The following is a 12,954-nucleotide window of genomic DNA, read 5'->3' as shown; positions in this document are numbered from 1 at the left end:
AGCAAAGGGCCGCACCCAGGTTTGCAGCATTGTCGCACACAGCCTTACCTGGCTGCAGGTTGAGTGGAGACAACCATTTATTAAACTCTGTCTCCAGAGCTGCACACAACTCAGCCGCTGTGTGACTCCTATTTCCAAGACATTTCAAGATAAAGACCGCCTGATGCCGTTGCGCTCTGCTGCCAGCATAGTAATGAGGGGTGCGTGAGTCCTTCTGCGCAGTTACAACGCTGGTGGCCTGACCAGGCAGGCTTGGGGCGGAGGTGGAGGACCCAGACGAGGTTGAGGAGGCAGAAGCAGTGGAGGAACTTGGACAGACAGAGGATTGACGCCCAAGTCGTGGGGACGGCAAGACTTGTGCGGCAGACCCTTCACCATTTATCACCATAGTTACCCAGTGCCCAGTCAGCGACATGTCCCTGTCCATGCTTACTGGTCCAAGTATCGGTGGTGAAATGCACCCATTCACACGCAGAGTTTCTCAAGGAAGCGGTGATGTTGTGTGCGACATGCTGGTGTAGCGCAGGCACACCTTTCTTAGAGAAGTAGTGGCGACTGGGCATCTGGTACTGGGGCACAGCGACAGACATAAGGTCTCTAAAATCCTGTGTGTCCAACAGGTGGAAAGGCAGCATTTCGGTAGCCAAGAGCTTACAGAGGGATAAAGTCAACCTCTTAGCTTTGTCATGGGTCGCAGGAAATGGCCTTTTATTTGTCCACATCTGAGGGACAGAGATCTGGCTGCTGTGTGTAGACGGTGGTGAGTAGGGTGTCCCTGAAAAAATGCAGGTTTGTGAGGAAAGTGCAGGCGTAGACATGATGTTGATGTTCATCCAACGTTGATGCTATCGATGTCTGAGAGAGCTGTACACACGCACTTGTTTCCCCTTCCAAACCAACTGACGACCTACCAAGCAAACTGCCTGTTGCGGTTACAGTGGTGGAAGTTGTGCGTGGAAAACCAGGTGTGACAGCTGTCCCCACAGTCCTAGAAGATGAAGAGTGCGCGGATGCACTGGAAGGGGCAGGTGGTGGATGGTCCGCTCCGCTAGGCTGCATTGCAGCATGGTGAGCTTCCCACTGGGACATATGATATTTATTCATGTGACGATTCATGGAAGTTGTCAAACTGCTGAGGTTTTTGCCTCTACTAACAGATTCCCGACAAATTTTACAGATAACATGATTTGGGCGATCCTTTGCAAGGTCAAAAAAGGACCAGGCTAGGCAAGGCTTAGAGGGCATGCGACCTGCTGAGCCACCCACTCAGAGGCAGAGTGGTGGCTGAGGATGCAGTTGTAGACGTGCTACCAGTACTCCTCCTCTGTCCAGGAAGGCGCAAGGTAACTTCGTCGTCAGTAGCATCCTCCTCCACCGCCTCTGTTGACCTCCTCGAGTGCCTGACTGTGGGTTGACAGTAGGTGGGATCTAGAACTACCTCATTAAGCGTTGTGTTTGCACTCCCCTCACCCTCAGGCCGAGCCTCTTCCTGCCCTGAACGAATATTTAAGTTGTCATCCCAATCTGGTATCTGCGTCTCATCTTCATAAGTATGTTCCTCATTGTCTAATACAACAGGTGTTTCAGTTTGTGAATAAGGCTCAACATTATGCTCAGAAACTTGGTCATCACAACCTGAATCTGAGTCACAAAGCTTCTGGGCATCACTGCAGACCATTTCCTTGTCTGTACTCACTGTAGCTTGGGAGCAGACCTCTGATTCCCAGGCTATAGTGTGACTGAACAGCTCTGCAGACTCTGCCATCTCTGTTTCAACATACTGTGCAGGGCGGATGGAGACTTGAGAGCTGGGAGAAAGCAAGTGTGATTGGGATGACAACTCAGAGGACTGGTGTTTTTTTGGATGCGGTAGTTGAGGTGGCGGAGAGGGCACTTGTTGGACCACTTGAGATCCATTCAAGCATTTTCTTTTTTTGGCCATCATCTACCTTTGTTCCAATTGTTCGTGTTCGTAAAAAAGGGAGCACATCTGATTGTCTACGGAAAGTAGCAGACATCTTACTTTTGCTGGAAGATGGCCTATCTTCAGCAGATGTTAATGGAGCTTTGCCACCTTCCCCATGGACAAACCCTTTTTTTCCTTTTCCAACACGCCTGTTCCCCTTTCCACCAGCATCTGTCATTTTGCCACTCATTTATATTGCGACAAGAATGTGCACGTAAAATGTGGTAGTAAAAATTTAGAGGTGGTGTAGATTGCAGCGGTGGTCTACCTTTATTGACAGCAGAATAAACAACAATAACTATCCCGGACAATGCAACTATGGCCCTTGAACTGGCAGCACAGTTTGCTATTCTAATAGCTTAGTAAAAATTAGTTTGAGTATGCAATGCAGAGGTGCTGCAAATAGCTTTGCACCAGTGGGACACTAATGAAGTCCAACAGACACTTTTAGGATGCCACCAAGTTTCCGCAGTATTTGCTATTATAATGGCTTACTAACAATGAGCTTGAGTGTGCAATGCAAAGGTGCTGCAAATAGCTTTGCACCAGTGGGACACTAATGAAGTCCAACAGCCACTTTTAGGATGTCACTAAGTTTCCTCAGTGTTTGCTATTATAATGGCTTAGTAACTATGAGCTTGAGTGGGCAATGCAGAGGTGCTGCAAATAGCTTTGCACCAGTGGGACACTAATGAAGTCCAACAGCCACTTTTAGGATGCCACTAAGTTTCCTCAGTGTTTGCTATTATAATGGTTTAGTAACTATGAGCTTGAGTGGGCAATGCAGAGGTGCTGCAAATAGCTTTGCACCAGTGTGACACTAATGAAGTCCAACAGCCACTTTTAGGATGCCACTAACTGGCAGCACTCTGCAATTAAAATGGCTTTGCTAAAAAGGGCAGGAGGGTACAGTGGCCGGGTTGTGGGTCAGTGTAGAGGAAAGGAAGCCTCACTTTCTATCCCTCCTAATGGTGAAATGCAGCGAGGAAGTCCCTGAGCTTAGCTACACAGACGCTGTTATCTGTAGCTGTTAAAAACTGTTTCCACGGACCTGTCACCTATGGCTCTGAGCCTGCTGTAATTAGTCCTTACAAGGGCTGAAAGAAACCTCTATCCCTATTCTGTATAGCGCTGTGTCTAGAGCGTACACAACAGAATCGGCGACAGGAGCTGCGCCAGCGGTGACTGACACCCAGACGCAGAAGGCAGATAATGGCGTCCAGATGGGCAGATACCCTTTTTTATAATGCAGGGACATGTGACATGGACAGCCTATGACACATGCCCTTGCTTGTCTGGCAAAAAGCCCACTTAGCTGTGTGTGTGTCTGGGATTGGCTGACATGCTGGCCCGCCCCCACTACACGCGTGCTTAGGGAAGGAAGACAAGAAAAAAAAAAAATGGCGATCGCCATTATCCCAGCAGCAGTGATCTGAACGCGCAGTCCCCGCACACTATACGCTGAAATTTCATAACAGTGTGAGTCACTCAACTCTAGTTATAACTTGACGGATTTATTAAGATTACACTGCAGCATCAATGTGACTCCAGGTTACAGTTTCTGTGCCATGGGTTTTGCTATATTGTGTGGATATCATAAATGTGTTACAACTTAACACCTCAATTTTTTTTTCCCAATTTAAAATATAATTTAATTTGTTTAAATCTAGTGTGTTTAGAACATCAACATTTTACTTATTAAGCAGTAAAATATCAAAAGGTATTTCCAATGGCTGAGAAATACGTGCATTTCAGAAATCCTTTTACAATGCAGGATGCCAGGAAATTAAAATATTTAAAATATATTCCAGTAAAGACAACCAACCTGCAGTGGCTCTCTAAGTTAGGACATTATACAAACTGAGATAACACAGCTACTTATGGAATTACCCAGTGTCATGACTGGTGGTTATAGTCATGTCATGGGATTCCTCAATCCAGAAAACTGGCGGCTGCCATAGCATTGAGCACTGCAAACAAACCGTCTTCTATATTATATTTTTTTCCATCTGCTTTAAAAGGCTTTTTGAAACCATCCTTCAAGAGTTGCATAAGAACATGTGACGTGATAGCCATATGTTGGCAGCTTCTCTCACCAAACATTCTTTGCATGAAAGGCTCCAATTCCAGTTCTTGTAAAGGTTGGCCAGTTTCGGGATGGAACAGACGTAGAATAGAGTCCAGGCGAACAGATACCCACACTCCATCTCTGGCTGCAGCTATGTGCCTTACTTGACTTTCAGGGCGAGGTGTTGCTTCAAACCATATCTAGGTGTGAAAAAACAAAAATGATATAAGTAAGAGGGATACAAATATTTATGTATTTTGAAGAATATTTTGGGCACTCACTGTAAAATTTTTCTCGGAGCCTTCATTGGGGGACACATGAAACCATGGGTGTATGCTGCTGACACTTGGCAATAAAGAAAGTTAGCTCCTACTCATAAGTATACACCTAGCAAGCAGAGCCAAGCTGACCAGTTAATGTGAAAGCAGTAGGAGAAGCATTCTAAAAAGAATATAGACTGGCTCATCAGAAATAATGGTGTCCCCCGATGAAGGCTCCAAAAAGAGATTTTACAGTAAGTAACCAAAAGATTCTTTTCTATATTGCTTCATTGGTGACACACAGGAAACCATGGTGTTTTCAACAAGCAGTCACCAAGTGTGAGAAGAAAAGCACTAGAAAGCAAGAAGAGCAGAGGCAAGAATCTTAGGTCGGAAACTGGCCACTGTAACCTGCAAGAGATTTTTGCCTACGGCCGAATCAGCCAAGGCAAAGGATAAGAGAGCTGAGGACTCTGAAGAATCTGGAAATGGTAACCTAGAGAGCAGCTGGATAGAGGCCTGATGACAAATGGACCCATACATAGGAGAAGAGAGCTAGGGGCACAGAGAGGGCACACTGTCCCTTGCTCAATATGCATCCATAATGGCAGAGGGGATCCAGGCAGGAAGACTAATAGCACGACTCTTTGGATCATGAATGAGAAATCTGGGCATCTAAAGAAGCTTTTCTAGTCAGATAGGGGCGCTAAAATGCACTTTGACTAGGTACAATATATGCTAGAGATCGTTCAGGAGGCGGAGAAGAAAAGGGAGCGAAAGGAAGAAGAGAAAAAACAAGAGGAAGAGAGTGTTGTACCGCCGTGAACCGAAGAAGGTCAAGAAGGAAGGGTGACAGGGTAGGGCTGCAAGTTCTGAGACTTGCTGAAGGTGGAAATCATTGCTGGAAAAAATATTCCATAAAACAGGGAAGAATGACTAGAATGGATACCAAGCAGAGCGCCGTAGAGCTTTCAACACCATATAGTGACCCAGAAATCCACTAGAAGCTGCTAGGGGTTTTTCAGGTGAGTACACCTCACAGGATTCTCGAATGGAGAATGAGGAACTAGATGCCTATGAAAAAAAAAGCAGAAACCGGACTTTGGAGAGCTAAGTCAAAGCCAAACTTAAGGACTAACAGCAAGAAGGCCAGGAGGAAAGGAAGTAGAAAGGAAAAGATCAAAGGACTTCCCTGCTTAGATCATGATCAATGATGTGATCGGAGAATCCGGGACTGGAGTCTTGAGCACTGCGGCCCATGAGCAATAGAGAGCAAATGAGAAAAGTAAGACTCTGATGGAGGAATTCAAGAAGCATATGAAAATCTCCATGAGGAGTTTGCAAGAAGGTAGATCACCTCTGCGAGATAATAGACTACTTCTGTAAGCCAGCCAGAATCCAATGTACATCCAGGAACTGGAGGGTAACGGAAGGAAGAGGAGGATGGGAATCTAGGACACTGAGAAAACAAAGTAAGACAACCCTGAGGATTGCAAAACTTGCACATGGGCTGAGAGCCCCCATAGAGCACCCTGGATGTCATCGGAGCAATGTGAGGAATGTTCCACCATCAAAGACTAGGGGCTAGAACCATGTAATAATACAACCACACTCGTGTCAAAAGCCTTTTGCAGGTTAGGAAGTTAACGATCCGGAGCCTACTCCGGACATGTGAGCTACTGAAGAACACCGGAAGATCATGTTTAGTTCATGAGCAGATAATTCTGTAGAAAATGATGGGAATAGGGTTCCATCCTGATGATGAAGAAGTAGACACGGTGTTGCTAAAGTAGATGCAGGAGAAACAACTCAAAAGAAAAACCTGCCAAAAATAAAAAGACAAGGATGACTGAGATCCAGGTGAAGAAGAAAGAGAGAGGAAGTTTGCCTAGCCTAATAGCAATTCTGAACTATGCACCCCTGGAATAAAATCCCCCAACTGAAAAAAACAACCATCATGACAAACTTCCAATGGTTTTGGAATGGTCTCTCATGAAGAATAAAAGTAGAACACTACCACCAGGACAAAATTAGGAGGAGACTATTATACAAAGGGAATACAGAGAGATGGACCTCCAAGAAGAAGAGTTGAAAACAATTAAACGGGGGGATGGGGGGGGGACTCTGCTTGTGCGTAGCGAGAGGCATGAACTCGGCGAATAGACACCAGGTCGAAATAGGAAATGGCATCAATCTGGAAAGGTCTATCTTGAAAGAGACAAATAAAATTCTTGTAGAGTATAGAAAAGAAGAGCCTTGAAAATGTGTAACCTGGATAAGGCAGCTAATATCCCTATAGAAAATAGGAAGGCTCCACCGCTGACAAGATCCATGTAAGGGCAAGAAGGGGCTAAGCCGAATGGAACGTCATGAGCTGAGATTCTTGGACTATTTAGCAGTCCAAAAAGCAGGCAAACGGAGACATCCTGAAGAATGGCCGTATGATCAAGGGGTTATCCCCAGTAGCAGAGACTACATCCTGAGGGCATAGAAGGAAAACACCAGGGATTCAGAATGGGACAAAAGGTGCCATCCTACCTTAGAATGATGGTATGAGAAGCAGCAGCAAAGACCCATGGTTTCCATTGTCCTCCAACAAAGCAACAAAGAAATATATTTTTGACCACTTCCAACCATTGCAACACATTCAGAGAAATACTCCACAATGATACCTCTAATTTAGGTAAAACCTTTTTATATTGATTAAAATTTTAAAAGAGTTTTCCAGCTTCTTTTTGTTTGTACACCATCAAGTGCATATCTTAAAAATAATAAAATCAGGTGTTACTCACCCTCTCCAGTTTTCATGCTGTTTCACTGCACTGGTGATTGTTCACCGGTTGCAACATTGCTATTACTGCTGCAGCTGATAAAGAATTACTGGAGCAGCAGCAAAGTGGTAGAGTTGGACCTACGGAGGTTGAGTACCAGCTGACTATTATTCTTAAACACAGCAACTTGATGGTGTGCAGAAAGGTGAAGCCACAGAACCCATTTAATAAACATTTACAGATTTTTTTTTAAGTTGTTGGTAACAGCTTTCAAAAATCTGCATTTCAGTAGCCACATGGACCATTGGATCTTGTAGTTTGCATATGTACAGTGCTGGTCAAAAGTACTGGCACCCCTGCAATTCTATCAGATAATACTCAGTTTCTTCTTGAAAATGATTGCCATCACAAATTCTTTGGTATTATTATCTTCATTTACTTTGCTTGCAATGAAACAACACAAAAGAGAATGAAACAAAAATCAAATCATTGATCATTTCACACAAAACTCCAAAAATGGGCCAGACAAAAGTATTGGCACCCTTAGCTTAATACTAAGTTGCACAACATTTAGCCAAAATAACTGCGAACAACCGCTTCCGGTAACCATCAATGAGTTTCTTACACTGCTCTCCTGGAATTTTAGACCATTCTTCTTTGGCAAACTGCTCCAGGTCCCTGAGATTTGAAGGGTGCCTTCTCCAAACTGCCATTTTGAGATCTCTCCACAGGTGTTCTATCGGGTTCAGTCTGGACTCATTTCTGGCCACTTTAGTAGTCTCCAGTGCTTTCTCTCAAACCATTTTCTAGTGCTTTTTGAAGTGTGTTTTGGGTCATTGTCCTGTTGGAAGACCCATGACCTCTGAGGGAGACCCAGCTTTCTCACACTGGGCCCTACATTATGCTGCAAAATTTGTTGGTAGTCTTCAAACTTCATAATGCCATGCACACGGTCAAGCAGTCCAGTGCCAGAGGCAGCAAAGAAACCCCAAAACATCAGGGAACCTCCGCCATGTTTGACTGTAGGGACCGTGTTCTTTTCTTTGAATGCCTCTTTATTTTTCCTGTAAACTCTATGTTGATGGCTTTTCCCAAAAAGCTCTACTTTTGTCTAATCTGACCAGAGAACATTCTTCCAAAACGTTTTAGGTTTTCTCAGGTAAGTTTTGGCAAACTCCAGCCAGGCTTCTTTATGTCTCGGAGTAAGAAATGGGGTCTTCCTGGGTATCCTACCATACAGTCCCTTTTCATTCAGACGTCGACGGATAGTACGGGTTGACACTGTTGTACCCTCGGACTGCAGGGCAGCTTGAAGTTGTTTGGATGTTAGTCGAGGTTCTTTATTAGAGATGAGCGAACCGGTCGTGGTTCGGCTCGAGTTCGGTTCGCCGAACGGAGGTCTCGTTCGAGTTCGGTTCGGCGAACCGGTTCGGTGAACCACTCGAACCGCATAGAAAACAATGAGAGGCAATCACAAACACATAAAAACACCTAGAAAACACCCTCAAAGGTGTCCAAAAGGTGAAAAACTAACAACACAAACACATGGGAAAGTGACAAGAACAAATTCTCATGCGAAAACAAAACAGCGTTACGAGGAAAAAGAGGAGGAGACACAGATATATGAGTATATGCAAGGGAACATTACTGTGCAACTTGAGCCTTGCTCATTTTAGGCTTCCAATCTGGATAAATTGCCTGAGCTCGCCACGTACGACTTGGGGATCTTGTCGGGTCCTGCAGCCAGCGTTCTCTCGGAACCTGTCTTCAGTGCTGCTGGGGGTCTGCTGACAGATAAGCACACGCGTCTGTCCACTGACAATGTGGACATGGCTCTCAGAGGACTTTTCTTCCCCTGGGTCATCCAGGGGAGGCGAAAGGCATGCGTATTTTTGAGAGTGCTTCATGCAAAGCATCTTTTTCATTTTCAAAAGGGGGGTCAACTGATGACAGTCAAGTGGGGTGTGTGTGGCCCAATTAGTGGCAACGAGGGAGACTGTGGTTGGAGTCCTCTCGCTGTTTTTACATGATTTTCGAAGTGCATGACATGCCTAAGAGGTTTAGTTTCAGAAACTCAAACTTGTTGGCTACAGAAAGGCTGCCTTTACACCCTTTTGTCACCGAGGATTTTCGAGACCTTATGCCCATTGCAGTGTCCCAAGAGCCGATGGCCATTTGCCACTCCTTCTCCAAGAAGGAGCGCTAACACAGCAGGTCGCACACAACACCACCGCTTCCTTGAGAAACTCTGTGTGTGACAGGGTGCATTTCACCACAGATACTTGGAACCGTAAGCATGGACAAGGGCATTACATGTCGCTGACTGGTCACTGGGTAACTATGGTGATAAATGGAGAAGTGTCTGCTGTACAAGTCTTTCCGTCCTCGCGAGTTGTGTGTTTCAATCCTTCCTCTGTATGTACAAGTTCCTTCACTGCTTCTGCCTCATCAACCTCGTGTTGTTCCAGCACCTCAGCCCAAACCCTGTGTTGTCAGGCCACCCTTCCTTGTAACTGCGCCCAAGGAATCCCACACACCTCATTACTATGCTGGCAGCAGAGCTCAAGGCCATCAGGCGGTCAAATGTTTACTTTGAAATGTAGGGGAAATGTGAGACACCGCTGAGGAGTTGTGGACGGTTAGCTCTGTAGAGTGAGACCGAGTTTCATCAATGGTTGTCTCCACTCAACCAGCAGCCAGGGAATGCCGGGTGCGACAATGATGCTAAAACAGTCTGCGGCCCTTCTTCAGGGCAATGTGACACACGTGCCTTGTATGGCTCACGTGTTGAATCCGAATCTCCAGCACTACCCCGGCCTATATGTCCTTCTGTCGAGGGCACAGTGTAACGCCTGCCTGGATCGACACACTCAGACGGGCTGTAATGGATAGGCTAGAGGGAACCCACTCACCAAGCTGGACCCCTAGAACCCTGAAACCCTTTAACCCCTATACAGTGATTTTGAATGACACAGGGCCCAGGTTGATCAATACCTGTGGAAGGCTGCAGTTCCAGAGAATAGTAGTCATGCAGGGTCAAAACATTAATTGAGGAAGAGGAACAGAATGGGAGGGACAGGACTTAATCAGAAAACAAGCAGAGGTGAAATGCAAATCGGCCAACGAGATACATAAACAGCAAGCAGAAAAAGTAGTCAGGTAACAAGCACAAAAACTCATAAAACTAAACTGGGGGTAACAGTAACCAGAGGTTCATAGCTATGTCTGGCAGTGGTCTTCAGACAGGAGGGGCCTAAAAAAGGATGTTGTGTCTTCCCATTGGTTGTAGCTGAATGATGGTACTTCATCTGTGAGATACCCACCACCTGCATTCAGCCATTGGTTCTGCATATGTCAAGGTAATGCAGCTCAGTGGGTGAGCATAACCTGCGTCCACCTGCGCGCTGTCGTCGACTCCTCTCCCATCGTCAGCACTATGCACGAAAGGAACACGTTGTCACCTTGCGACAGGCGTACAAATTGACGTAGCGGACTACGGTGGTGACTTAACAGCCGTGTGCGGCAATGATGCAAACATGGCAGCGTGCCTTCGTCAGGCCAATGTGACACACGTGACTTGTATGGCTCACGTGTTTAATCTGATTCTCCAGCAATTTTTAAAACAACATCCCGGCCTACATGGCCTTGTACAGCGGGCACGCTCGCTATGTGCTCACTTCCATCGTTCGCACCCAGTAGCTCAACAACTTTCATTGCTCCTGATGTCTTAAGGTCTGGCGGTTAAACGTCTGAAATGCGATGTTCCGACACGCAGGAATTTGAATCTGCACATGTTGCAGCATCTGTGGCAGCACCGCAGAGCCCAGCTGAAATACGTTATGATGTATACCCTGGGCTAATTTGATCCAGAGGTGGTGCAGATCATGCTGCTGGAGTGGTGTCAGATCAAGGACATATGCACCGTTCTACACAGTTTACAAATGTCGACGCAGATGTTTAACACTGGCGATGACATTCTCAGCGTGACAAGTTTGGTCATCTACATGATGGAGCACACTGTAAGCATTATTCGGAGTCAGGTGTTGGTCCAAGAGGAAGGGAGGAAGTACTGGAGGAGTCATATGCGGAAGGGATAACAAGATCTACAAGGTCCAGACGGTCAGCGGCACCTTGGCGGCAGTCATGGTACGGTGGGGGAGAGAGATTATCAAGGGCGCATAGTATCAGCAAAACAGTTGAGGAAGGTGCAGGAGCCCAGGAAGAAATGGAGGACGAACTGGCGATGGGCATGGAAGACTCAGCAGATTAGTGAGTGCTTGCTAACATTTCAGTTGTGCGAGGTTGTGGGGAGAGGGCAGAGGAAGGAGGCACGGTTCTCACCTCTCCGCCACCAACACACCAAGGACTTGGTCCTCCTGGATGCTCAAGACATATGAGCGCCTTCTTGCTGCACTACCTACAACATGACCCTCGGACTGTACGAATTCCAAGTCATGCTGACTACTGGGTTGCCACACTGTTAGATCCCCGGTACAACACAAAATTTTGCGAAATAACTCCTGCCATAGAAAGGGATGCACGTATGCAGGAGTATCAGCAGAAGGTGTTATGCAATCTTACATCTGCTTTTCCACTAAACACAAGTGGTGCACAGAGTGAATCTCAACGCTTTTTCATCGATAGGAGGAAATGGTCTTACTTGTCCACATCTGAGGGACCGAGGGCTGGCTGCTGTGCTAAGACGGCGTTGAGTACGGTGTCTCTGCAGAGTTGCATTTTTGGTCATATACAAACTGAAGGGAAATTAGCAATTTTGAAGTACCGAATTCTCCAATTAAAATTTAACCTTTACTATTAAATTCATTAAAAGGTCCTCAATCAATAAAATCAGACAAACAATACATATAGAGTTTGGCCCCTCCAAACAAGGAGACACGTGTAGGCCAATAATTATTACCACTATAGTGATTGAAAATTATCTCACCAGATGACTAGATGCTATCAACATCAAGGTCCAAAAAAATAATTGGATTAATCTCACCAATTGATTTATGATTCAAATTCTGATTGGTTCAGACCATCTCATGGCAGAACCTTATAAATAAAGGATATACCTCCCAACGCGTTTCATTCTGAAAGAACTCTTCAGGGGAGCTTAAGAATCCATTCCGGGTCTCATAAAATCAAGAGCCCGTTATATCCAATAGGCATGCTGAAAAACATACAAAATTGCATACAAAACAGCAATAAGCGTCAGTATGTCAGCTAATTTACATAATCGCATATAGAGAAACTCACCAGTGGACCTAGACTCATCACAGAGTCATATAAACGGTGAATCCAAATCAGGTCCCATACAACATGGACCCAGCACCTGATCATGCTGAAACAAATATAACGATGGAAGTGAGTGCCAGCATATCTGGAGGAATCTTTATAACGCATATCTGCAGAGAGTTAACTCACCATGTGGCAGGAGCGGTCGTGCTTCTTGCTCTGTCAAAAGAGCCACCGCTGACTGCCAGACTTTTAAATGCTCCCACACTGCAGGAGCGTCTGATGCTATTTCCGCCTACCCAGTCACATGATCGCAGCCGGGTATCAGCGTCATGATGGTAAGCTGCAATAGCATACAGATTGTATCCGCCCAGCCGGTCACATGACCGCGGCCGGGTGATTCACGTCATAATGTTTACATAGTTACTAGGGTGACGGACACCGTCCTCACTCCCATGCACCACGTGACCCTATATCATACTTCCGGGACGGATACATCCAATATTACAGACACAGCACAGAACGCAACAGCGTTCTTTCTTTGCTATCGCTGCAAACAACATCATGATATCATCCTCCTCCTTCAGGTGACTATTAAATAGCCTGCAGAAAGTATTGTTTGTGCCAAATTACAAACTTATTGAATATAAT

The 12,954-nt window shown here is 45.6% G+C and overlaps 1 protein-coding gene across 1 annotated transcript in view; it reads right to left on the bottom strand.

The window, feature by feature from the left end:
• The window catches only part of LOC142255816 (C-Jun-amino-terminal kinase-interacting protein 4-like), a 665,059-nt gene that overhangs the window by 42,583 nt on the left and 609,522 nt on the right, over nt 1-12,954 (bottom strand). Inside the window, exon 23 of the mRNA XM_075327263.1 lies at nt 4,063-4,234. Coding sequence (XP_075183378.1) covers nt 4,063-4,234 — 172 coding nt within the window. The remainder of the gene's footprint in view (nt 1-4,062; nt 4,235-12,954) is intronic.

This window comes from Anomaloglossus baeobatrachus, chromosome 11, assembly GCF_048569485.1.
Source record: "Anomaloglossus baeobatrachus isolate aAnoBae1 chromosome 11, aAnoBae1.hap1, whole genome shotgun sequence".
Taxonomy (NCBI): Eukaryota; Metazoa; Chordata; class Amphibia; order Anura; family Aromobatidae; genus Anomaloglossus; species Anomaloglossus baeobatrachus.
Note: the sequence above shows the minus strand (reverse complement) of the source record. Positions and strands in the feature narration are given on the sequence as shown.